The sequence below is a fragment of the Condylura cristata genome, unplaced genomic scaffold (genome assembly GCF_000260355.1).
Source record: "Condylura cristata isolate star-nosed mole 26May11 unplaced genomic scaffold, ConCri1.0 scaffold00038, whole genome shotgun sequence".
Lineage (NCBI taxonomy): Eukaryota > Metazoa > Chordata > Mammalia > Eulipotyphla > Talpidae > Condylura > Condylura cristata.
In genome coordinates this window covers 503390-530468 of record NW_004567139.1, presented here as the reverse complement: position 1 = coordinate 530468, position 27079 = coordinate 503390, and the positions used below count along the sequence as shown (strand labels likewise).

At 36.9% G+C, this 27079-nt stretch overlaps 1 protein-coding gene across 2 annotated transcripts in view; it reads right to left on the bottom strand.

The window, feature by feature from the left end:
• The window catches only part of TANC2 (tetratricopeptide repeat, ankyrin repeat and coiled-coil containing 2), a 278089-nt gene that overhangs the window by 153285 nt on the left and 97725 nt on the right, over window positions 1–27079 (bottom strand). For both annotated transcript variants that reach the window (XM_012733089.1, XM_012733090.1), the window contains one exon: window positions 22097–22279. In XM_012733089.1, the coding sequence (XP_012588543.1) occupies window positions 22097–22279 (183 nt within the window). The remainder of the gene's footprint in view (window positions 1–22096; window positions 22280–27079) is intronic.

Here is a 27079-nt window from a genome sequence, read left to right as displayed (position 1 = left end):
GAAAACACTCTCCCGAGCTTTACATCCTAGTCAGTATTCTGGACCTGCTGTCTGCTCCACTCTGCTTCTTTGCAACTCCCCAAGGCATACTCTGCACTGATGCACTCTGCCTCTCATAGACTTTGCTAAATTCACTTCCCTACACTTTTGAAGGAATAAAAATTTAACAAGTTTTGTTTTTAGATTCCTGAAAAATAAACTTACTATTAATTATTCAAAAATTTTAGTGGTGTTTTGTGTATCTGTGTTTTAATGAAAGCAGCAATGAGGCATACACATTATAAGCAGTTCCAAAGTTAGTGCCTTACCTATGGCTCCAACTGTGTGAATCAGAGCCTTAAGTCCTCAGTGCAACCTCAAGGCAGAATAGCTATTTTGCTCTGTATATAGATCAGTTTGGGTATATAGAATTGCTTGGTATTAGTATCCACAATAAAGCATTTTGCTATTATCTAAATTCAATCCTAACATAGATTAGCCCATGTCCTCTGGAAAAAATAGAGTAAAACAACAGATATATAAAGTGACCGTCAGTACTGACTCCTTTTAAGAGGATTATGGGTGCCTGGGTGTGGTGTGGTGTGGTGATACACACTATTCATACTATTCTCCCAAACTTGGCCAAGGCTATTAAACAGGACGGTAATATATTCTATAAATCCTCTTTTCTTATACTGACAGGGGCTGGTAGTTGATTAGCTTATCAAAATGACAGAAGAAGTGGGGAAAGACAAAAGTGATCTATGTATTTAATTATTAACCTTAAAATATGAATGTACATTTATTCATCAAATTTGTGACTTGTGGCCAAAGTAATTTTGCTTGATTGAGTTCTAATTTTCCCTCCTGGCATAAACTGTACTATATTTTCATTTTCTTTGAAACAAAAATTTAGCCAACCTAAGTATAGATTAATTTTTCAAGAGCTTTCAACTTAACTTGTTACACAACTTTTTAAGAAAACTAGCTTTACTGGCATTTTAACTAGTTTTTACTAAACTTTTAACATAGCTTTCTCAGAAGTAATAACTTTGTAAATGCTTTCTTGCATCACACCCCTCAAAATAGATCTACTTTAATTCTACATAGTACATGAGCATGAGGTGAACTGCCTCTCATAAGTATGCCCCTTCCCCAGGGTAATACAGAGACCTGAGTGACCAGGGGTCACTGCCTCTAAAATGCAGGCCAACAGTAGGCTGTTGCAAAGAAAACACACAGGAACAATTAATTCTGCCAGTGGTTAGGTCAAGGGCAGTGGAGAAAATTTGCCACTGGTGGAGTTACCCCAGCGTCCAGGACATGGTGACATACAGAATGCAGATGAGAGCAGAAGATCTGCCCGGATGCTACATCCTCAAATGTCCATGCCTCCACAGCAGCAAGTGCCAAGTTTTAGGTTTGGAAATAAGACCGAGAGAACAAATCCTGCCAGCCCCCCAGTGACTGATGAGTGCCAGTATCCACAACTGAAGAGGCACTGATGACCTGTATGGTGATGGGCGGGGGGTGATGAAGGCATGGCCAGATTCCTAGTAACAGGGAGCCACAGACACTGCCTTTTCATTCTCCCAAGCCACATTATTTTGTGACAGTTTGTTTCTCAGTAAAAAAGTACTTGGATAACAACAACAACAACAAAAAGCCATATAGAAATAAATGTAAAACAAAACCATTACAGACAGATAAATATTGACAAAAATGTCTTTTCAAAATGTAAGGGATAATCTAGGAAAACTTACAGAATTATAATTGAAGTCCAATTAAAATTAAGTTAGAAAAAACAGCTTGTGATTCAATGTCACACTACACAGATAAATACCATTTAAAATAATCTAAGCTAAATACATTAGATATTAATAAATCTGCCAAAATTGGTCTTAAAGCTGTAATTTATGCCCAGAATGAGGGAGAGTAGAACGTGCCTGACACTTGGCACGATGAAGAGAATTCCGTAACATGGCAAAGAAGAAGAATGGTGGTGAGGACAAGAAATAACAGCATATCTTAATCTTAGTTTTACCACACTAAATCTCACCTTTTCTGGTATTTAAACATGAGAAATTTAGTTATCCTTCCAGTGTGTCTCCCACTTCAGGCTTACATAAGCTGACCTCATACATCAGTGCAACTTCTCAGTAAGAAGCTCATAAATCAGGTCAAAACCAGTGAGGAGAAAGTTGTTCCTTTCCTAGGTGCTACAGTGTCTTTACTGAACCCAAAGAATTAAGGGGGGGAGGAGGAAGAGAAGTCTGACTCATTTGCCATCCCTCTGCTAGTCTCAGTTTGAAAGTGTTTACTTTCACAGTAGGATCAGTAAGAAAAATGGTGAGTCAGGTATTTTCAAGATTTCACTGAAATAAAACCTTAGTGAATAAAGGCTCTGTTACATTGGGACTATCTTTTTTGGCCTGCTTAGCATTCAAGTTAAGCATATTATTGAAGCCCTAGGTGAATTCAGAGTGCTTCACTGATTTATTTGGCAAATGTGTAGTGAACATCTCCTATGAACATCTCCTATATGCCAGGTATTGTGTTAAAGACTGAATAGAATACCAGAAGGATAAATGCACAGGAGGTAAGACATAAGTTGCATACATACTTAATAAAAGCTAACAATGATTAAGTAATTATGCTCTAAAAACTGTTCAAAGTATTTCACTCATCCAATCTTCATGTTAACCCTATCTGTAAGTACTATTATTGTCTTCTTTTTATAGGGCACAGGAACAGAGAGACTGAATTACTTGCGCATGGACACATATTCAAATCCAGGCAGTCTGGCTCCAGTCCACCAACTACGTCATGCAGCCTGTCTGCTAAACTGTATTGCTACATAATTTAAAATTTCTACCTATAATAAAAGCCAAAGTGGAAAAGGCCATTATGCCAAAATTCTATGGTTAACATCGTAAGAAAACACTCATTTATCCCTACCTTTTGAATGGAACAAAGGGGTAGTTATACGCTTAATCAATTTAGCATGAATGAAACCACTTTCCACTGGGCATCACATAAACGCACAGCGGGACACGCTGAACATGAATAATTACTGTCTCAGTGTCACCGAGAGAAGTCAACACCAGCACCCACTGCTGACAACAGCAGGATACTGCCATACAAGTTTGAGCTTTCTGATTAGAGTTTTAACTATACTCTGCTCACTTTAAAGACTTAATCTAATTAATAAATCAGTTTCCCAAAAGAAAAATCAAAAAAGAAAGGTACAGAAAGTGATAAACAGGGTCTTGCAATTGCCAGTAACAGCCATCATCAACTATTTCCACTGAGTACTAGATGTCTTTGTAAGTATTTCACCTGTAAAGCCTCATTTAACTCTTTCCAGTCCTATGAGACTTGTTACACCTATTTCATAGATGAGGAAACTGGAATATGTTACCACAGTCAATGGCACTAGCTCTAAGTGGCCTCTATGCCATGTGGCAGGAACTAATGTCAAATGGTCATCCTGCTTTAGGAACAGCTTTCAGCTATGTTAAAATAAAAAATGAGAAACTGGCCCTCCCTGGTGGCGCAGCGGGTTAAAGCCCAGCACTGAGAATCTAAAGCCGCTTCCAAATGAGTTCGATTCCCGCCTGCCCCGGAGGTGACCACATGGCGTGGCAGACCTCTCCTGACCCGCCCGCTGCTCCCCTCAGCAGTGTACTTCGTTGATCTGCCTGTTCTGCTCCCCACTCTGTCTCTGGTGAAGCCTCTCGCCGCCCCTGAGCCTCTGGCCTGTACCCCAGTTCTGTATGCACAAATAAATAAATCTTTAAAAAAAAAAAATGAGAAACTATATATAATTACATAGACTGATTTTAATTAAATAATTACATATATTGGGATGATGGTGTTAAAAGAGAGAAATTTATGTTATCTTCTAGATGTCTATATGTAACTGTGCTTGTGTACAAAATAAACGAAGTAGGGCTCTAAAAAGAGTACGTAGCTGTGAATTTCTCATTAGACGTTACGGCCTCACACCCAGACTCCCACCTACTTTATGTAGCTTCTCTTCCTTCCTCCTCTTTAAGGAAACAATACAATTATTTGCAGGTAAGAGTCTGGCCTGCAGTTCAGGAAGATAAAAGGCAGAATCACACAACAATAGACTATGAATCTGTATTCCTGACCTCTATATGAACTTGAAAATAACGATTAAATGCTCTCTAAAGTCCACTGTGCACAGTTACCTGTTCTTTCTTTCTGGTGCTATCACTTCCTCTAGTTACTTATTCCTGGAGTATTCTCCTTGTAACACTTAACCTGTTGCCTGTGATTTTGTAGGCATCATGTAAGGAAAACAAACGGTATCTGTTGTCAAATAAGTTTTGGAGGTGCTAAGAGTTAGGTAACTAGGTTCCTCTATTGCAGGACTTCTGACAACTTTAAAAGATGCTAACGTGCTAATTTTTTTTCATCATCATTCTTATTTTTGACATAAAGAATTCCTTTCCATCCTACTACAGCTTGACCCAGGTACTATTCATTCATTGAAACCATCTTTCACCTTACCCAGTTTCATTTTTTCACTCCTGCTTCTTGATTCTAAATCTATTTCGCCACAGAAATAAAAGTTTCTTTTATTAAAAATGATATCCAGACCAAGTGATCTAAGTAGTATGTCTTAAGCTGGGGATTCATAAAACAGGTAGTATGCTGAGGTACTCAAATATCGCTCTTCCCTAAAGGGTGAAACACTTTTATGACTTAAGAATGAGGAAAATAAGACTATTCTAAAAGAAAACAAACATGAGACTTTCAAGGAATGTCCAGGTTCACTTTTCTATACTCCTGAAGGTCATATCCCGTACCCCTCTGGTATGTATTTAAAATTCACTGTCATAAAGGTTCTCCTAAGGAAAAGCCCAGAAGCACTGAAGTCAGCCAACAGTGAGGAAGGCAGGAAGGAGAATTAGTAATTAGAGAGCAAGAACTTCCTCTGTGCCAAATACTACATTACAAGCTTTCTTTGTTACAGACATTATCTTTCTTAATAGTGCCAAAAAAGACACAACAATAAAGTGCTATTTCACTGGTTTTAGAGACAAGAAACTTCAGAGAGGCTAAAAATCCTAAATGGCAAAAATGTATGTGTGGTGAGATGCCCCACTACACGATGCAGGGATGATAAAAAAAAAAACAAATTCATCATGGAAATATGTCATGACTGATTCCCATGAGAAGAACAAGCAATAGTCTTTTCAAGTAATTTATCACTAGTACGAAACCTTTCCAGCATTTGTGTAGATCCTGAGAGAAGTGAGGGAGCTGTTTTCTAGTAAAAGCTTATTAGTGATACTAACAAATTTTTACATATTCAGAAATGTTATTAGGATGACATGATTAGATTTCAGTTAATGGAAATTAGCAAAAAGCTTAAATCTTTTATTTTTATAAATTTCATGTATTACTTATTTACTAGTAAATACAAACAATGCTTACTATCAACCAAGATTTAATCCATTTACATGCCATATGAATAATGATGAAGATTTTCAAGAATTTCAGAAAGTAAACCTGAAGCTATCATACCATTTTGAAGGCAAGGGTATAAAGTATATGTTAAAGTATGAAGTTTAATTTTTTTTCACAGTACCCTGCACATAGTAATCTGCAACTAAATCTTTATATACTGAAATAAACTGAAAGGTTCTTATTTTGGTGGTACAGGATCACCAAATCAATTTACTACAGATTATTATAAAAGGACTTACTGTAGAATCTCTTAAAATGAGGAGCTTCACTGATACATTCAGACTTAGCCAATTTTTAAACAAATATGCCTATATACAAACTATTAGTAATGCATTAATTGGGCAAGGCCCTCCAAATAAAAACTATCAAAGTATGTGCCAAGGAAGAGTACTTTATAAAGAATAGGTCTGCTTTAAAGTTATTAAAAAGTGATCAATCTTTGACATTATTAGTAGGAATTATGGTTTCAGAAATAATGAAACAAAATTCACTGTATACACACATTTGTGAGTACTGACAATACATCGTGTTGACTGAAATGTAGTTACTAAACATATATAAAATTTTATATGTATATTTTAAAAATTTTATATTTTCTTATATAACAGTGATTAAAATATGAACATTCAATTTAATCTACAAAAAACAAGCTCCCAAATAAAAGCAATATCTCTTTACTAATGACAGATATGAAGGGGAGTATAAAAGATTAGTACTTTCGGTCTTTTAGCACATTTACCATATTGATCCTTCCTATTTGAAGGTTTCTTAAAAATTGGGCAGACATACCTAGAACTCCAGGCAAAAGAATTTTAAAAAGGGGATACAAATCAAAATGTGGCAATGACAGAAGAGCAAAATACTTTCCCCCTAATTGTATAAATTAAGGGAACCCAGTTAAGTCCCTAAAGTATATCTTCTTTGAACGTGCATTTAAGAAGCTTAATGCAGGAAGATAAATAAGCCTTTCTTTTATGTGAGTTGGCTGAAGATCAGTCTAAATATTCTAATTTTGAGAATCCCACTTTTAGAACATTTCTAAGTTACCATGGTTAAAGAACTAAAAAGAGAAAATAACTAAATGCTAGAAAGAGTCTGTTGAGAAAGTTCAATCTGTAAATTCAGTTTATCTTCAACTGGTAATTACAAATTGGTATAAAATACAATGGTAAATCTCTAATTTAGCCTTTCTCAACTGGAAAAGCAGATAATATAAATAAACATAACTAGCAAATAATATCAAGGTTTCAAAAAGAAATCCTTAATAACATCTGCTGTAAGCATGCCAGTTAATAAAGTAACAAAAATTTGATATATACAGAAAATCATGCTTAGAAGATTTCAAATGTTTACACATTTGAAAAAACTGTATTTTACTTATAAGAAAATTTCAACAGGAAGTAGAAATCTATCAGGAATCAAGATCTAACAAAAAGAAGCAATCTGACCTTCACATTCACATAAAAAAAATTAAGTCAACATCTTTCTTCACAATGAAATATAATTTTTTAAAATATAAAACCATTTTAAAGAGTCATTTATAAATGCATGTGCATAAAAGAACACACAAGCACAAACTACATAAACCTGCCAATTGACATTTCCTCATGGCTTCCTTGAAAATTGAGTGTCAAATTCTCTCAGGTTGCGTTTCTTTTCCTAGGAAGCTCAAAGTAGGCCTCAGAGATCAGAAATCCATGTAACACACAAATACTCTGCTCATACTCACAGGCTTTAGTTTTCCTTCCTCATTAGTCAATACTACATAGTCCTTTCCCCTGAACACGTGAAAGGCTTCTTCTGCACTGGTCATGTCGCTACCAGACCTGAAGCTCAGGAAACATCCACACTCTTCTTCTCCAGTCCACTCTTCACACCGCCCGGAACTTACTGAGTTACAGGTGCTACTTCTCACGGCAGATGCTGCTCATGGTCCCAAGGCACAAGTGTTGTTCCCAAAGGAGCTGAGAACCCCCAACATCACCTGCTTCTTTTTTGTATCCAGAGATGCAATGTGGTATTTGTTTCTGAACAGCTAATGATTGTGAGAAAGATTATACAGACGAGCTCTTTTCATTAGGCTGCTTGACATAAGCTTATCCTCTTGGAACACTGCAGCAAATAAACTGCACAATTCCCTTAGGAAAAAAGAAATATTCTTATGCAATTTTTTTTTCCTGTGGCGCAGTTTAGTTCACCCTTCTGTTCCAGCACATTTCTGGAAGAACTGGTTTTCAGGTTTCCAATGGCGCAGCGTTAACACAGTGAATGATTCACGGATGTTCTTAACACTCAGGAGTAACACGGGAGGCAGGCAATGCAGCCCAGGTCCAGGGCTGATGAATGGTGCAGTGCTGCTGTTGTCCTAGCAACCGAGAGGAAAAAAGCTGCGCCATATAAGGAGCTGTGACATGGATTCTGGGAACAATTTATGTTAAAGGGCTCTAAGTACCTCATGCCTTAAAGCTACAAACTCCTCTCTCACTGATTCCTCAGAATTTACTCTTCTGAATTCCTAAATCAGAGCTGTGTGAATCTATTAAAATGCAGAAACTAAGCAGACACTAACAAATAACTGCCTATTGAGGTAACTAAAGAGACTAATAATACTTTAGAGAAAGCTAATAAGTGTCTGTGGTACCTTCATCACTTATTTGGCTAAATTGTAAAATTAGACAGTGATAAATGAGGAGCTACTTAGAAAATGAGATAGATAGCAATTAATTTCTAAATACTTAGAGATATTAAAAATCTGACGAAGTGCTTTTCATGAAGATGATAGCACCAGAAACACCCAAACAGTAGAACCATCGACTGATGGGACTATTATAGCAGCAGTGGCATCAGTTTCAGAGGTTCACTGCTGCTTCTAGATGCAGACGGGCTCCACAGACGCAAAGCTCCCTGACAATGCTCAAAGCCTTTACTCACTACCAAGGGAAATCCCGCTCAGTCACTGGAGAGTTACCACTCCACCCCAGGCTTTGGAAGGCCTTCCCTACTCGGCCTGGAGAACCTTTCTTCTTCCACAGAAAGCAGAAGAGTTCCCTTCCTTTCCAGTGGGAGGAGAGGGGCCTAGGGACAGTAGTGCATGGACGTAGCTTGTTTTCTCTGCAGTATTCTACGTCGCTCTGAGAGACTTGTTCCTTCTAAGCCGGGGGCACTGGCACTCTTCAGCTGTTTAGGTGGAGCCCTTCTAAATAAAACTGTTCGCTACCACATGGACGTGTTTCTGTCCTAGCTCCATATATGTCGTGAAATGTGCAGACATAAAGCAAAGCAAAACAATCAGGTCAATGGATGGACTGCACTGCTCCTGCTGTAGGCAGCCCAGCACTGCTTCCATCAAACAGTTTTTGTTTGACTGAATATCTGAGCTCCCCACATTGTTCCTATTTGTCATAGGAATTACTCATTTTAGGTTATGGTAAACAGATGCTGTGGACTATTGTTAAAGGATTAGTTAAGAAAATCATGTAAAAGTAGTTCTACTACCCCAATGTGATGTTTTTAGAAAATGATACAGAAGAATAAGCAATTCTATAGACTGGCAATAGGAAAGATCAGGCAGAGTGTGAAACTTATCTCAAATGATCTTCAATTACTTTTTTCTTCACCCAACCAGAAAATTCAATTACTTTTTATTTCACCTAAACATAAAAATGAGCATTTTGGTTAGATCTGAAGATTCCATGGCTAACATAGTCTGTTTCCTTTATAGTGTAATCTCTTCTACCTAGTTAACTTTTTTATGGGATTTTTTTTGACCCAATGCTTATTTTTGAGGGAAATTCTCTCAAGTTGTTACTTTTAGAACACCAATATTTCAGTGCTTTAAGATTAGAGGGAAACTTCCTCTCCCCCACCCTAGCAAGTAGAGTTATTTAATGCAGTAAGTGGATACCAAAATAATTTTGTAAAAAATGTAAACTTGGACAATCAATCATTTTCCTACTTATTTTCATTTTAATGTTAATTGTGCTCTGTAGGAGCAGACTGGGACAAGGACATGGCTAAGATATTTTAAAAGATAAAATATACAGACTTTGTTTTGAAAAACTGGGTCTGATTTATGGTAAGGGTATACAGAGATTTTAAAGTGCAAAACTAAGCCTCTGACTACTGATTTTTAACTCCCTCATGATTAAGAAAGTCATTCTACAACTAAAAGTGTAGATTATAGGATTTCTCTAAGAAGGAATCATTACTACCAAACCAACAAGATTATAAGGTAGTGTTGCTCATGAAGCAAGACTACATGAAATCCCTATTCTCAAAGAATTAAGAAAGTGGCATCCTACTAATATAATAATTCTGACTTGGTCAGATTTCGAATGTGGGATTTTCCCTTTCCTGGGAGTGGTAGTTGTTCTAGATCAGGACTTTAGTTGCAACAGTTGTATGATGAATAATAGAAAAAAGAAGTATGTTCCTAAAATCGAACAGTGTGGCCTCTATCCATAGCCGATTATCGAGTGGTCAACAAAAGAGTAAGCTTTTGGTTGGGCACATCAAGAAGTATTATTCTGCTTTACGAGTACCCTGCATGCTTCTTCAGGAATTTCTGGAGATAATTTTCACCCAGTACAGTTTTTACTAAACATGGTGACTTTACTGTCTGACCCCTGACTAAAATACCTGCAAATGCATGATGCTGTCTTTACATTACAATCTCGACATCTGAGATAGAACATGAGCTGACAGCACCTCCTTCAGGTGGCCCTTGTTGGCAAGTGTGACAGCGGAGGGCATGCTGAGCTGGAAGACATCTGCAACAGCTCTCCACTTCACTCATTACTTAAATGAATGAAATTCATTAAATGATAAAGACATGTATGCATTGTATTTTAAAAAAATAATCACCTTCAGAAGCCAGAAGAGAGACTTCAGTCAGAAAAGGAGGGAAAACATGGAGGCTTGACCAACTCGGGGGTGTGTGTGTGTTTGTGTGTGTGCACACACCAGAACACAGCTCATTATGTTGTCTAAATGAACAGATCATTCACACACAGATGATTCCAAACAGTCACATTTCTTAATTTTTAAATGTAGCCAATGACATAAAGGAAAGAATGACAACTGGATGATGTATTTAAAATATAAGAAATGTCCTCTGGAACACTCTGCCCTCTGGTGTTTAAAGCATTCACCAGCGTGAGTATACTGTATGCATTAGGGTCTGAAGACACGCATGTGTGGACATAATTTTCTGTAACAGGAAAGAGTATGGTTTAGCATTATAATAAGTTCTGTTATTACACTGTGACAAGACAGCCCATGCTAAGCTTTATATAGTCTCATACTATAATTTGCTTCCTGTTTGAGAAGAGGATTTCTTTTGAATCATGAATATATACATATATATATATAGTCATTCATGATGCTTTGTGATTAAAGAAGTATTCCTGATGGACAAAATTATTTGGTTCTTATATTTAATACTTCAAACAGCAGGTGGGCAGATAAGCAATTAGGAAAGATAGGGTCAATTTCGTAAAAAAAAAAAAAAAAATTAAAAAATAAGACTTCCCAGGAACTCTGGGGAAGACCATGCGGGAGGCAAGCACACTATAGAACTTTACTCCCTGTAACTTTCACAGCACTGGCTGTGTTCAAAAGTGATACCCAAGTCTAAGAACCACCACAAACAAATACCTGAAGTTTCAAATAAATAGGAGTTGTTTACAGTAAGGTGATGTAATCCAAGCCAAGTGAAATAAGTTAGCCTATGCAATTTTATGACAAGTAACTGTGTATTTACTGAGAATTATTTCCACGGTATAGGATGGAATGTTACAGAACACAATGGTGACGGATAATGATATTTTAAGAAGTAGGTAATTGTCAAATTATATTTAAGCGCTTGATTAAGGGCTAGGCCCAAGCAGTGCGAGGCAGAGATAAACTCTCTACAAATACTTTTTTTTTTTTTTTTAATCCATGAGCTTTATTCAGCATGTGTGAATTTTTTGGTGGCCTGCAAACCTTTCCAGTTACATTTTTTTGTTTGTTTGATTTAAATAATTTACTGAGGTATAACTTATATACATACAAATACTTTTATACTCCCCCAGCCCTCAAATGTGAGAAAAGAGAAGCTCTAAGAGTCGCCCTGTACTCCCCCCACCCCCAACAAGTAAATCAGTGTGGGTTTTAGTCTGAGTTGTGACCTATGGTTCTTAACTGCATCATCACAGACTTGTCTGTTCCTGAGTGCCATAACTACTTGTTGAAACAAAAATGTCACATTTTAAGCATCTGCCCCTGGCTTCAAAGGTTCTCTGGATAAAGGCCTTGGATGACACACAACAGTCGCCCCCAGCTGATCTATGGAGTGGCAGGGTCTATCAGGTCTCTGCTAGAGACTGCTCCCAGGTGGCACCTGCTAGGCAGCCCTCTCCATGGGATCCCTGCTATGACCCTGTGTGGGTCATCATTCCAACAGGAATTCTGGGTAAAGTCAAAAAACTACACTTACTGTTTTAGGCAAGCAGATTTCTGAGAGAAAATGCACAGAAAAGCTATGAGCTAATGGTCAGTGATTCCAAAAGTGAACATTGTGTACAGGTCAAAAATCAAGAAGCAATTTATGTAATCAGAAATAATGGGAAGGATATAAAGACATAAATATGGCCTTACCAGGTTTTTCTGATGAAGATGGATTTGCATCAAAAAAGATACACAGAGAGAGAAAGAAGGATGTAATCAAAGATGAAGAGCAGAAAACCCTTTAATTATCCTGTCAAAGAAGAACAGCCCTCAGCTGAGCAGAGCCATGTTTTTAAGGTAACAAAAGAAGACTGTTGGTATATTTTTAGGCTAAAGAAATGGAACAGGGAGACAAGATCAAATGCTGGGGAAAGTAAATAAAAGTAATGATTTTATTGTAAGTTTCCAGTGATCAGTCACTGTGAGCTAAACTCTACACTAAGTTCTTAACGTATCTTATTTAACCTACATGATACCCCATGAGGTAGAAATAACAGAAGAACAATGGTGGTGATGGTAATACAGTGCAGACTGGGGAACGTGCTCTGAACAGTCACATCACGAGGCCACACAGCCAACGAATGACAGTCGGGTCTGAGCCAGCATCGCTGCCTCCAGTCAGCCTCATGAATGCCTCACACCTCCCGCCAGCACGCCAGTGACATGCAATGACTCAACAACACACACAGCAACAATTACTCAACCCTCACTTTCCTTGAGTCTTTCCCATTAAGAAAAATTCCATCTAAAATAAAAAGTTCAGAATAAGTACTTTTTGAAGTCACTGAAGAAAGCCCAAGTTATGAGTTAAAAACAAACTTGAAATCCAAACCCACCCACCTTGTATTTGTGTCTAAGAGAACATAACAGGAACATGCAATTACTTGAAAAGCCTTTGTGAAAAAAAAAAAAATTCAGGAAACCGGGAAGGCTTCAGCACTAGAGGTTGGGAGAATATGCACATCAGGTGAGTTCTGTAAGATCTTTGCAAAAGGAAAAATGTCCACTCAGTCAATAAGGGTTACAGGGATGAGCGATTTCAGTACAATCTCCTGTCCATTTGATATGGTCACTGTGCAGAGACAGCAGGGTGACAGCACAGGTGTAGCACCGCCTGACGCTGGGCAGGTTGGACACGAAGGCAGAGGGAGGACTACTGGCAGGAGCACGGAGAAGCGGGTCTCCGCCTCCACAAGTTAGGGCGCTGACGGCCAACGCTGTGCAAAGGGAAATTTGCCATCACTCAAGTTTCACCTAGAAGTTGACTCTACACTTAGTTTGCTGTGAAAATTAAATTTTTGCTGTTATTATTAGCGTTACTTAAAAATCTTAGCAAAACTTACCTGTAAGATTATCTGGACTTGCTGACTCTTAGGGAGCTTTGATTCTATGGTTACAGGACTAGTCACATTTTTAAGTCTTCCTGAGTCCATCTTACACTTTGTTTGTTTTTTTCCCCATTTCATTTAGTTTTATTTTAGGTGGTTTTACCATAAACTTCACACTATATTTTCTTATAAAGAGAATGGTATGCATGGTATTTCATTTCTTGTTCTCTGTGCTGCATATTATCTTTTCTCTTTTCCTCTCTTTTTCACTTTGCATATCCTTGCCAAAGATTTTTCTATTCTCTCAGCCTTTTCAGTGAACTTGTTTGTAGCTTCATTGGGCTAAAAGTGTTTTGATTTTCAGCTATATTCACTCCTGGTTTAAATATTATTACTTCTTTTATATTTACTTGTTTTCTACTTCTTTAATTTGAATGATTAGAAACGTGGCTGTCAGTATTTATTTTCTAATACAAGCATTCAAACATACATATAACATGTCTGTGTGCACATAAATGCATATATACACCCGTTAAAGAAAAAATAATGTGTAACTCTTTTAAGTTAAAATCACGTGTTGTTTCAACTACAATCAGAACATCCTTATCATTAAACACATCAAAAATAATTTGAACTGTCTTAATTTTATGTGGTGTACTGGTATTGACAGAACTAATGTGTCAATAAAACAAACTATAGGATATTTATAGGAAAAATGGGCCTATAGCGATGCTTGAAGGATTAAAAAAAATTTAGGTGTAGAAAGATGCTAACATTACTTTTGAAACCTGGGATGATTTCAAGTCTTTACAAAAGTGCTACCCTTGAAGGACTACATTTCACACTTTACTTACCACCATCCCAACAGGAGACCTCTGTAACGCCAGGGATAGAAAGAAGCTGTGCTGTGATTAATAATTTATCAAAGTTACCTGAATTTTAAAGTAAAATCATCCACAAAACTGTATTTGTGTTAGACTGGTAAAAATAGGTTCAATTTTTAAATTATAAAATACTTCAAACCACTGGAGGAAATCAATGATTCATCCGCAAGTGCCGAGGCAGGAGTGAGAGGCACAAAGAGGCACAAAGGGCCTCGTCAGTGCCTAGCCGGCACTGCGGACACGGCTGAGGCCCACAGGCTACCCTCACAGACTCACCGCTTAAATGGACTAGCTCACCACCGACGCATGCACACAGCCCATGAATGTCTCTGAATTGGGCCTTTTTGCCTCAATATCACTTGGAGTGTGTCGTGAACAGAGAATGATACTATTAAGCCCAAGCGCTCTGTGAGGACAATGCAGCAAAGAATCGAAGCTGATTTTCGCTACCTCTGCCTCGAGTGCCGTGGCTGGAAAGCCCCAAATATGCACCTCTCAAAGCCCTTTGAGTTAAAATACAGATGTGTATACTTTAAAAGACAGTCATTTTACCAGTTAGCTGCCCTCCCACCGCCCTGTGCCTTCCATGGAGGAGTAGAGAATGCCATGGGCCAGGTTGGGGCATCTGGCTCCTTGGGGTAACTGTGGCAGCAGCACTGGTACCCCTTTAGGGTCACAGGTGGCAGCAGCCCCAGCTCCCTCAGGCCCTCCTGGAGATCTGAATGCTGCACCACCCTTTACTGAAGGCCTTCAGCTCAGACTAGCAGGACTGCGCTCCGTGACTGACACCCTAACCAGACCACCACTGTGATAGAAAAAGAAGTGGTAGGCTCATTTAGCTTAGCAGTCAGATTGTACATAAATAAGAGAACATATACTAGGGATCTTTTTGTGTTTGTTTGTTTACACAGAGGAAGCCCAATAATAACAGCTTATTCTTACAGTATATGGGTCTTACAGAAAGACTTCCCAGTCTTTCTATTTGTAGCATATGTTACAAATTTCCTAAGAAGACTATTTTCTGCTAGAACACACTAGTCTTCAAATTAAAAAGGTAGGAGGTAATGACCATTGAGAGAGCTACAAGGAAGTGGGAAGCTGAGCACCCGGGTATAAAAGACTTCTGGTAAGTAGGTAGTGACAAAGTACAGCGCTGTTGAAAAGCACCACTGTGGTGTCTCATGATGTTGCATTTATTTGGTTAAGTCATGTAAGACCCTAAAATCTGAGTATTAGAATCCAGAAGTCTTGTCACACTACTGATCCTGACCAGAATAGCATAAAAAAGGAAGAAGAAAAGAACATCTTGGTAAATTCCACAGCCAGGTCAAAAGCTTGGTGTTAGTTCTAAGTCCACACCCATGAGTTCAAAAGAGAAAAGGATGAAGAACTACAACAGGCAGGTAAAGAGAGGGAAGTGAAAACTGACAAAAATTTGTGCGTTAAAGGAGAAAACAGAAAAGTCCTCAAAGTTTGAGCACAGTCAGTTTGGGAGCAAACCAGTGAATGCAACAGGTCCCCTGAGGCAGAGCACAGCATCATTTAGTTTTTCACTGAAATTTAGAACATCAAGAAAAGGTTCAATTCAGTTTAGCATAAGAGTAAACACCTATTTTTGAAAGATGTGCTTCCAAAATTTCTTTTGAATGTGTTTTATGATTACATGTTGATTTAAAGAAATAAATTTTTAATACTAGAATGAAACAATGATCCAGAGTGGCTCCTCAGAACAGAGGTTCTCAAGTTTTAGTGAGCAAAACAGAGTTTAAAGATACAGATCTGTGGAGTCCAGATTTCACGAGACAGAACCTCTGAAGGGGGACTGACTAGTGCATCTGGATACCCAGGAATTTGCATTTTGAAAAGAAGTACTCCATTATTTTTATGCCAAAGGCCTAGAGACCACACAGTGAGAAACACTGCAGATAATCAGTTTACATAGTTGATGATTTCACTTGTTCATAAATTTAATCTCCCTTTTCCTTTTTGTGTGTTTTTTGAGATGATGCATAAGAAAGAAAAAAATATTTTTTTAATGTCTATGTGCCAGGCTTTGTGTGTAAGTGTCACTTAATTTTCATAGCAGTTGAGTGAGGTAGCTTACCATGACTTCTTTAAATGAGAGGACACTAAAAGCAGAAATTAACTTGCTGCATAGAATAAAACCAGTAAGGGATTCAACCTAGTTAAAGACCAAAGTCCACTTATTTCCACTACGCTTGTGGTTATCATTCTTGAATCTGTCCTTGAGGAATAGATGAGGAGGCACAAGTCAATCCTACAATAAACCTCCACAGTTTGAGTAGTTTGTTACAGAAGCCAGACATGCTAATACACTATTCTTCTAAGATCAAAACCATTTGCTTGTTCTATAGTAAGGCATACATACTTTTCTATGTGTGATTCTAACCAAAATGAAATCATTTTATAAGAAAAATATAAATTATCTGTATTTTGGTCATTTTTCCTACTAAGGGGCATTTTGGTACTTCTGCAAACATTCCCTAGTCGTCAAATACAAACAGGAAGCCAGAACTACTATATTTCAACGGCACTACATAGCAATAGTACAGCTGTTATAAATAAATGCTACCATTACTATAAAGGATATTTTTGTATGAGCCACTTCCATTCAAATATGAAAATAAATAAAAATTATTTTCCAGTATATAAATTATTGGTTTAAATTCCTATAAAATCTATAAAGAACAGATTTAATTAAATTGCAAACCAGTGTGTGTAAACATCACAAAACGATTCATTATTTGATAATGTATGTTGCTACTCAGGCGCTCAAGATACACATGCTGTCACTCTCCCTGACGAAACTGCAGGCAAGTCCCTAGAGCCCTCTCGGTAATGCCTCACCCTGGGGCCCCATCCATAAGCCTGCAGCACAGCACAGCTGTAGCAAGGACCCTGAGATGTCAGCTTGTGGAGAATGCCCCCACCCTGGATGTCGCTTAGCAATTTTCCATTGGCCGCCACCCTCCCCATTGGCCATCTGGCTCCTTGGCTGCAAATTACTAGCCATCTTCACTGTTATTTGGAATTGAGCCCATTCTTACAGGAGGTTCTTTTCCTCACAGTAATAGTTCCTGAATGAATTCCTTTTACCACTTAACAGCTGTCCAGCTCTGGATTTCTTTAATAATACTGACTCATGATAATAGAAAAGATTTAATATGAATGAAGTCATGACCTATAACATCTTCTACTACTGTTTTTGAAGAGTACAGGAAATACCCTCCCCAAGGCCTTTTCTCCACTCCTACCACTGAGTAAATAAACCCTGATGTTTACAACACCTCGATATTTAACCCACAAATCTATAGGATCTGATTTAGAAATAGTACTTGAATAAGATTCAGCCCTAGTTTAATTAGTATTACTGTTCCAAAAGGTTTTAAAGTGTACACATACATTTTCTCATTAATTAAAAAAAAATTTGTTAAGCTACTTTAGCAACACAGAAATTAACATAGAAACAGTGTTAGCTGACACTTGCTGGAGCTTAAGTTACCACATGTTTTTTAATCTAATAAAATTCACAAAATACAAAATGTTAAAGGAAATTCTAGCATTTTCCCTGTAATTGCAAGATAGCTACTCTTTTGCTATAGTAGTACGATTATGGAGATTAACATAAGCTCCATGCTCCTTATATTTTCAAGTTAGCTTTTCAGAAATTCTCTCAAGGCTATCCTTTCACTTTCCCTGAGGTAAAAATAAATATAACAATTATTCAATGTTTATTATATGTTAAGTTATATGTTCAAAAAAAGTCTGTTTAACCTTCACTGCAACTCTGTATGTCCTTCTAATAACAAAATTACAGCAATACTGTATTTAAAATTTTTTCATTAATTAAATTCACTCTGGTATTTCTTGAATTCCAGTTTCCAAAACATGAAAAATAATTATTTGTATGTGAAAAACATGTAAGTACACTAAAAGATACGACTATGTACACTAACATTAGCTGTAAGTTCTTTTTTAATGTCAAAAGCTTTAAATGTTTTTCCCAGTATGTCTCAGTACTAAGTCAATGTTTCCATTTTAACCATGATGAAAACAGTATTTTAATGATAGCTGGCATCTAAAATAACTAGGCTGCAGCATGATCGGATCAATTATTGTGACTTATTTACCATGCAAATTGGATCATTCAAAGCTACCAGTAGCAAATACTTTGCAAATCAGACCCCCCCCTCCACCAAAAAGAAAAAGAAAAAGCTTTTCCAGAGACTGGATAATAAGCCATTAGGCATCAGTATTTGAAGGTTAACCCTCAGCGAAGTAGAGAGACTTACTTAAGGTAATTAAGTAAATTACTTGAAGGTCACCCTCTAAAAGTTCAGAGCTCCTATTTGACACAGCTGATAGAAAGTTATGAGCGTTCTTTGAAAATTATAATGACAAAATGTAGCTTCACTTACTGACTACTCCATGTTAGACCCTGTTTTAAGAGCTTCCACATACCCAGGCAGCCAAGACTCTCACCAGTCCTAGCTGGTAGATGATTATTACCCACATTTTAGAAGTAAGAAAACTGAAGTATAGGGCTTCTAGCAAATTTGTACAAGTTTACACAGAGGAAACTGTAAGCAGGTTCATTTTCTTAGACTTTCTCAAGAGATTCTGGATTTTATGTATGATAAAAATACTGCATGTCTGATTGTGTATCATTTTAAAATACATATGGATTACTATTATTAATATTTACATTTCAGTTGTTTTTTTTACCAGATAAACAATACTTTATGTACACACATACATAAACATAGACATTTCAAACTTGCTTAAATTTATTTGAGCAATAAAGTTGTGCCAAAGATTATGTGCACTATAGTTTGATACATGTCAAACTGCCCTTCAAAATAGTTTCACTAGTTTATACCCCTACCAAAATTGTGAATACTCAAAATCTAACTTTCACTAAGTACACAATATACACAATAAACAGACAGTGTAAGTACACTATTGCTGAACTATTTGGCAGTCCCATTACCCCTATTTTAGGAAGCAACTGAGGAGCAGTAGGACACTGAAACACTGTGAAAATCACTGAGGAAGAACATGGGGAACTAAAGTTCCACATTGGTGCCTAATGTCAAAGCAATTTTTAAATACTTCTCACCAAATTTAGATAAATTTTATTTGCCAAAAAAGTTTACATTTTCTGAGCACCTCATCTCTGCGAACACAGTTGTAAACAAGTATCACAACAATGAGATCACTACTACGCTCAGGCAGGATCACATTCTCACTCCAGCTCCCTAAACTCCTAAAGTTAGCTCCTTTTTTAAAACTGACTTCCGCCTACCTCTTCATCCACTCTCTCTCGTACCCTTTCTCTGACTGATTAGGCTGAAGTCACACCTGCCTTTCCTCCACTTCTTCAACATGCCACAGGGTTTCTGCCTTTAGATTTTCCTTCTGATTGTTCTCTCTTCCAAGAAGGTTCTGATTTCTGACCTTGCTGTGGTGGATTCCTTTTTGTTATTCAGACCTGAACTCAAATATCTCCTCCTCTGACTCCTTAGCCACTCTGCCTCAGTCTCTCTTTACCCCATTTCCTATTTGGTACCTTCACAGTGATATGTTCACTGTGAAGTTATGTTCAACTACCTTGACTATAATAAGAGACAAAAGGTTATATATTAAAAAGTGATAAGGAAAAGTAGAGTAAGATGACAATTCTGGTCCTACTTACTCAATTTTGTTGATAATATTAATTATGGAAAACAGAAGGTGCTTGGGAAGTTTAAATGCACATAAATTCACATATATTATATGTGTAATCTCAATGAACATGTTTTATTAACAGCCAATCTTTGGAGGGTATCTCCTTGGTGTCAGCTAAACTTTCTCCATTTTGCTTTCTTTTTATTTATTTATAACAATATAATTAGGGAAAAGGAAGATAACCGCTAATTAATCTACTAAAATTTCTAAAGTTCAGACTAATTTCATTATAAGTGAAGCTGGAAAATTCTTATCACTTGCTTCAATTGGCAGAAAACTGGTCACAAAATTTTTTCATGGTATCCTCTTTCAGGAGACAGATTTCTTCCATTCACAAATTTAAAAATGCATCTTAAATCTTTAAATTCTTAGGCCCTGCCAATCTCTACCACAAATAAAACAAAGCTTGTTGCAAGGATACATACACTTCAAACACTATAAAATTAAACCCTACTCCACAGACACAGTAACCACCTGTCTGCTTTCCTCATGACTATTTGTTTCAGCTTGCCTATATCGCCTGTATCATGTCAGACACATTAATGGCTTGGTTATTACACGCATTTTCTTTTAGTAAAGTTATACTGAAATTCAAGTACAAACTGAGATAAGCAAGTAAAATGGAAAAGTGGCATCTAGCCGAGCTCGGGCAGCCTTGGCCCACTCCTGCAAGGGCTGGACACACCCTGCTCTTCTGTCCAGTGTTGGTGAAGTGAGGCCAATCACTGGGTAGTCAGAGTGTCTGATTATTTGTATTTTCAGTAATCACTGATACATTAAACTACAAGAAAAAGAGGGAAAAGGTCCTAAGAAATAAAATTTTATTCAAGCCCAAACACATAAAATTTATCCTATTTTTAGATATCAGAACAAATGTTTTAGTAAAATATTATTAGATGATTTATACCTAATGCCCCAAGATTCAATGTAGACTCTGAAACGTAGTTACTTGAAAATGCTTAGAGATCAACAAACCTGGCACAACTCAGGACACTAAGTGTCATGTAACCAAAGAACAGTGAAACACTATTATTTATTTTAACTTGTAAATGTATTTTTTTTCCTTATATCCCTGTTAATTGTTGTATAATATATGATTTGTCATATATTGGTCATCCTATTGTGGTCACCAGAGTTCTTCCAAAGTGCCCATCAACATATTCCCCAAGAAGCACTGTTATTTTAATGAAAATCATAAGCATTGTGAAAGGTCATTCTACACAAATTGGGGGGGGGGGTGGTCAAAAATTCCATTTCCTCCCTTTCCTCATAATTTCTTCTGAATTGTCAAATGGTAATCAAGACTTCCTACTGTCTAGTTAAAGGCTGGACAGACAGAAAGGAAGTAAACAGTCAACATGGCCTTTGGGAATTGCTTCAATTCTTGTCTTTCATTGCCTCCAGGCATTCATAACCCATCAACTGATGTTAACTTGCTGACATCAGACTTTACACCGAGAATGCTAATAGAATGCTAAATCTACCAGAATGACCCAGGCTTACAGACTTTCACACATAAATATCATATAGTATACAAACATTTCTTCCCTAAAAAAACCTAAAAGGACAAAGTTCGTTTAATAAAGGCACCATTTTGTACCAAATAATTTGATTAGAACAGATAATATACATACGAGATCATATTAATTAAACAATCAATGCAATCCATACCTTATGAAGTATACAAATATCCTAAGAAGCTGTAGGAATGTAGTATCGAGAAGAAAATATTGAACTTAGTTTGAATAGATGTAAAATACAGAAATTAGGATTTCAAACAAAAATATCACTGGTGTACCTTTGATGAGCTATCAAGTTCTTATTATCCTAAAATGACAATGTCTCCATCTGTTAACCTGACATGAACAAGCTGATAAATGAAATCAGAACAACAGTGTATTCTGGTAAACCTAGAAATTTCCTGAAATCCTAGAAAAACATGTCCACAACAGATGGATCATTTAGAAAATAAATACATCAATCTGTCAAACTGAGTCTGATCCTAATTTTCTAAATTAAACTCAGTAGGAGCTCACTATCCAAGGGCCAGTGACACTAGAAGACCAGCGAGGACAAGCCTCGAGACGCACAAACATCCCTGGTAGGATGGAGAGTGCTGTACCGTTAGCGTTCCCGATAATCATACCAAACTGAGGAAGTCCTTACCAGTTAACTTCTTCACAGGCTGGAGCCGAACACTGATAGACTGATGTGTGAGTAAGGGGGAGGATGGGAGAGAGCGGGACAGGCCCTCCATGATCCGAATGTGCTGCATACCTTCGCTCACCGGAAGTGGGGGGGCGGCATAGTCTGGCTCAAAGGCACAGTCGCTTTCTGTGGAGATGCCACCTGTTAGCAGAGGATGGAAGAAAGAGCTGGTGAGAAAAAAGACTTCCTTCTCTATTCTACTGTATCTTTTGGGATGACTCAGTATGGCATATTCTGATAGTGGTTTTTACTGTGAAAAGACAAATAATATACGTTCAACATATACATTCATTTCTGTACTTTGGATACACTTACTCCACCCGGAACACTAGGAAACTGGACATAAGTAAAATTGGATTCTTTCTTATAAAGGCCTCATGGTTTCATGAGCAATACAGTCTTCAATGGTCTTTAATTCTTCCCCATAAGATACACATAAGAAAAGGCATTCACTGGCTGACAATTTGACACATGCAACTGCTAGACCCCACACAGTAGCTCTAATTCTCACCCTCTCCCCAAGAATGTGTATAAAAATATAAGTGGGTAAGACTGACATTATTACATGGTGATCTCTGGGTCTGCTCTAACTTTCCGAAAAGATTATGTCCTTTGCTGTGTGTTTCCACTTGTATTTTGTTGACTTCCACTTCTGGTAATGGTAGAGTATGTGCTTTACACCAACTTGTCCCTAAGAAAAACTAAGAATATGTATGTATACACACATATATATTTTTCTAGCTTCTCTCTCTTGCTTTCTTTCTCTTTATATAGATGTAGTTTGAACTATCAAGTTCCTATTATCCTAAAATTACATAATGTCTCCATCTGTTAATCTGACATGAAAAGGCTGATAAATGAAATCAGAAAAATAGTATATTCTGGCAAACCTAGAAATTTCCTGAAAAAATGTATGTATGTGTGTACACACACACACACACACACACATCTCCAAAACAGTGGAGGGTTAACAACAAGAGGAAGAATTAAAAGGATAAGACTGCAGCCTGTAATCAGGCAACTTTTTACTTAGTGACAAATGAGAGGATAAGAAGCTTCAGAGAGCTGGAAGGAAAAATACTGGAATGCAGGAGAAAACCAAGAACTGAAGGAGAAGCCAGTAAAACTCCAACAGTTTTGTTTGGAAGCCCAAGAGCTACACTATAGGAATAAAAACGAGCCCAAACACCACCGCCCCTTTCAGTTCAGCTCTAAATGGTGACCACAAAATTAAGGCAATCTTGGATTCCTAGTGTCTGCCATAAACAAAAATCTTTTTAGAGGAAGACACTATCATCACAGGTCTCAAGTTATTGCCAAATACACTATTTAGCCTTTTGGTAACAACAACAAAAAGATCAGATGAAATGAAAAAAAATCAGAAAAATCATGCATAAGAAGTATTTTTACAGGGGATATATATTACAGAATGATAAGGCACTAAATTTAAAGTATTATTCTTAACTACAAAAAGATGAAAATATTAGGAAAGAATTTAACCACAGAAGTAAAAGGTCTATACACTGATGAAAGAAACTGAAGAAACAAATAAGACATTCTGTGTTCATGGAATAAAAGAATTAATATTGTAAAAATGTTCTACTCAAAACAATCTACAGTATCAATGTAAATACCTATAAAAATTCCAGTGCTGTTTTATAGAGAAAACAAATCTAAAATTCATATGGAATCACAAAAGACCCTAAATAGAGAGCATGATCTTAAAAAAGAAAAACAAAGCTGACATACCACACTGCCTGATTTCAAATTATATTACAAAGCTATAGTTATCAAAACCAACTTAGTACTAGCATAAAAACAGACACACCAACGTAAAGAACCGAGAAATAAATTTGCATATATATGGCCACCTAATCTTCAATAAGAATACACAAAGAGGAGAGGATTAATTTCTTCAATAATAGTGCGAAAACTGACTCAGATTGGGGGGGGGGAATCTGTATATCATGTATCTGATGAAAGTCTAAAACAATTCAACAAAAAGACAAATGAAATAATTTAAAAATGGGCAAGACCTTGAACAGAGATTTCTTTAAAGTAGATATACAAAATGGTCAATAAGCAAATGAAAAGAACTCAACATCATTTAGTTATCACAGAAATGCAAATTCAAAGCACGAAGGGATAATACTTCACACCCAATAGGATGATTATTAAAAAAAAAAAAAAAGGACAACCAACATACACAGGCAAAACTTTCAGTAAAAGAATTTGTTACTAGAGAAAGGGGGGGGGAAGGCGGACAGAAAAGGGAGGCAGAGGGGATACTGGGAATGGTTGCCTGGTGGAGGGTGAGTGGAACATGTGGATATGTGGAACATTAAAGCTATAACTCCAAAATTAAAAAAAAATTTTTAATTAATGACAAAAGGTGAGAACCTTTTGTGAGAACATGGAAAAATTACAATGGTCCTACACTGCTGGTAGGAATATGAGGTAGTACAGCTGCTGGGTGAAATGGCTTGTGGATACTCAAAAAGTTAAACTCAGAATTGTCAATACCCTAGCCATCCCACACCAGTTAAAACCGGTTTTCAAGAAAAACCTGAAAATGACTGTGGATAGCCACAGTGTTCATAGTGAAAAAGCAGAAGCAACTCAAATGTCAATGAAAACTTGTGAATAGATAACAAAATGCAGTTTATATATTAGAATGGAATATTATTTAGCAATAAAAGGAATAGGGTCCTGATTCATATATAGCAGAGAAATCTTGATAACATGCTGAGTGAAGTCAAGCACAAAAGTCCACATATTTAATGATTATATCTGTACAAAATGTTAAGAAGAGGCAACTCTGAAATAAAGTAGAATAGGGGCCTCCCTGGTGGCACAGGGGTTATAGTCTCAGTGCTATCAAGCTACCAGCAGGCACTGCCTCATGAGTTCAATCCCTGGCCAGGGAGCTGACCCACATTGTGCAGCAGACTTCTCCTATCTTTCCCACTGCTTCCCTCAGCAGTATTCTTCATCAATCTGCCTTTTCTGCTCCCCACTCTATCTCTGGTGGATCCTCTCACCTCCCTGCACCTCTGGCCTGGACCCCAATTCTTGTATGCATAAGTAATCAAAATAAATCTTAAAAAAAAAAGTAGAGTAGTGGTTTGTAAGGACTAGGAAGGAGAAGGAATAGAAACTGCTTAATTTGTGCCAGGGTTCATTCTGGGGTAATGGATTAGATAGCAGTGAAGGTCATAGAACATTGTAAGTGTACTAAAATTCACTGAAATATTACTTTAAAATGGTTACATTTTTACTTCAATAAAAATATTATGTAGTACTCACATATTTATTCAAATTAGAAGTTTAGAAATCACTAATTTCTTCCCATTACATTCCTTTGCAACAAATGCATTAGCAGGTCCACAGGTTATCAACCTGGGTTTCAATCTGTACTGTCTCTCCACTTTCCCCTACTTCTGATGTACAGATTCTTTTTTCCCCTAACTCCTGCTGGCAAACATCTAGGATTTATTTCTATCACTGGATTTCAGAATTTTTACCAGAATATTTTTTCTTTTTTCTTCTCACTAGTCTCTAGGTTCTTTCTTTTACTGTGCTAATTTCTCTTTTCCCCCTAAATATATTCTTCAAGTCTTTTTTCTCTCATAATAGGTTTCCAATCTTTGGGCCTTCATGAATAGATTTGGGACTGACTTAGATGGAATTAAGTATCTCACAAGTTTACAAAGAGGCATCCCATTAGTGTAATTCCCTACCTCAGGCATTCTTTTGTTAATAAAAGTTGGTATTAGACATTTTAAAAGGTACTATAGCTAGAAGAATACATTCAGTTTACTGAAGTACATCTTTTCACTTGAAATGTTCCATGTTAAAACTCAGCTGATAATTTTAGAATTCAATAATACTCCTTAAGGAATAATACTGCAATTAGTCTAATCTGGATGCCCTAGTTTACTTTTCTGCTTAAAAATATTTCCCTCCATCTTCTCTGTCCTATAAATTGTGCTTGAACTCATTGTAGCAATAGAGAAAAAACAAAAAATATCTGGTTAAAGTAAAGTACTAATAATTCTTCACAGAACTTGAACATATTAGTTTTCCTTGATTAACTAGCAAAATTTCAGTAGTCTACAACATTGACTTATATTCACAGGTCTAAAGATTGACATTATGTTCAAAATTATTCCAATGTGTTTTCAGCACTGGGCTTGGTCACGGAGAGGGCAGTGACGACATGGGCATACTCTCCTCATGCTAGGCCACAGGAGCGCAGGAAGTTGAGTAAATGCCAGAGGAGCATACTTAAGACCTCTGTTCAGTAACATTCTGCTAGCCTAAGTAAGTCACAGAGCCAAGAATGACATCATTGGGTCAAGGAAATGCATCTGGTCATTTTGGTGGGCGCTAGTGCAAAGGTGCACAGCAGAAGGAATGGACATTTAAGTTTTTCCATTACCACGGCTTTGTTATTACTCTACTGAAGTAACATTTCATAATAAACATCGAGTAGGGTTCAGATGTGCATCGTTAAACATTAACATGTATATACTACACCAAGTTCCCTACTGAAAGTGCATTTTTATAATTTTATAATAGGAAGGAAGTGAAGAACTGAGGCTCCAATTTACTAAGGATGTAAGAAGATTGTCTAATGGTACTCCAAATTATTCAATCTTCATTTTCTATGTTTCCTTTCCTATCACTTTTCCTGCTTTAGTCAACCAAATAAAAATTTCTGAAATAATATAATGGGAATAGGTAGAATAAAATAAACTGCTAATTTGACCAAAGGGGAAACTAAATATTCTGGATACCTAGAAGTTACATATGCAAAAGTTTAACTAAGAACATACAGGAATGTTTTCCTGTATATATGGACACTGAAAAAAGTTAGGATTAATTGTGACTCAATAAAAATTTCCATCTTTAATGCAGATGGCCAACAGGCATATGAAA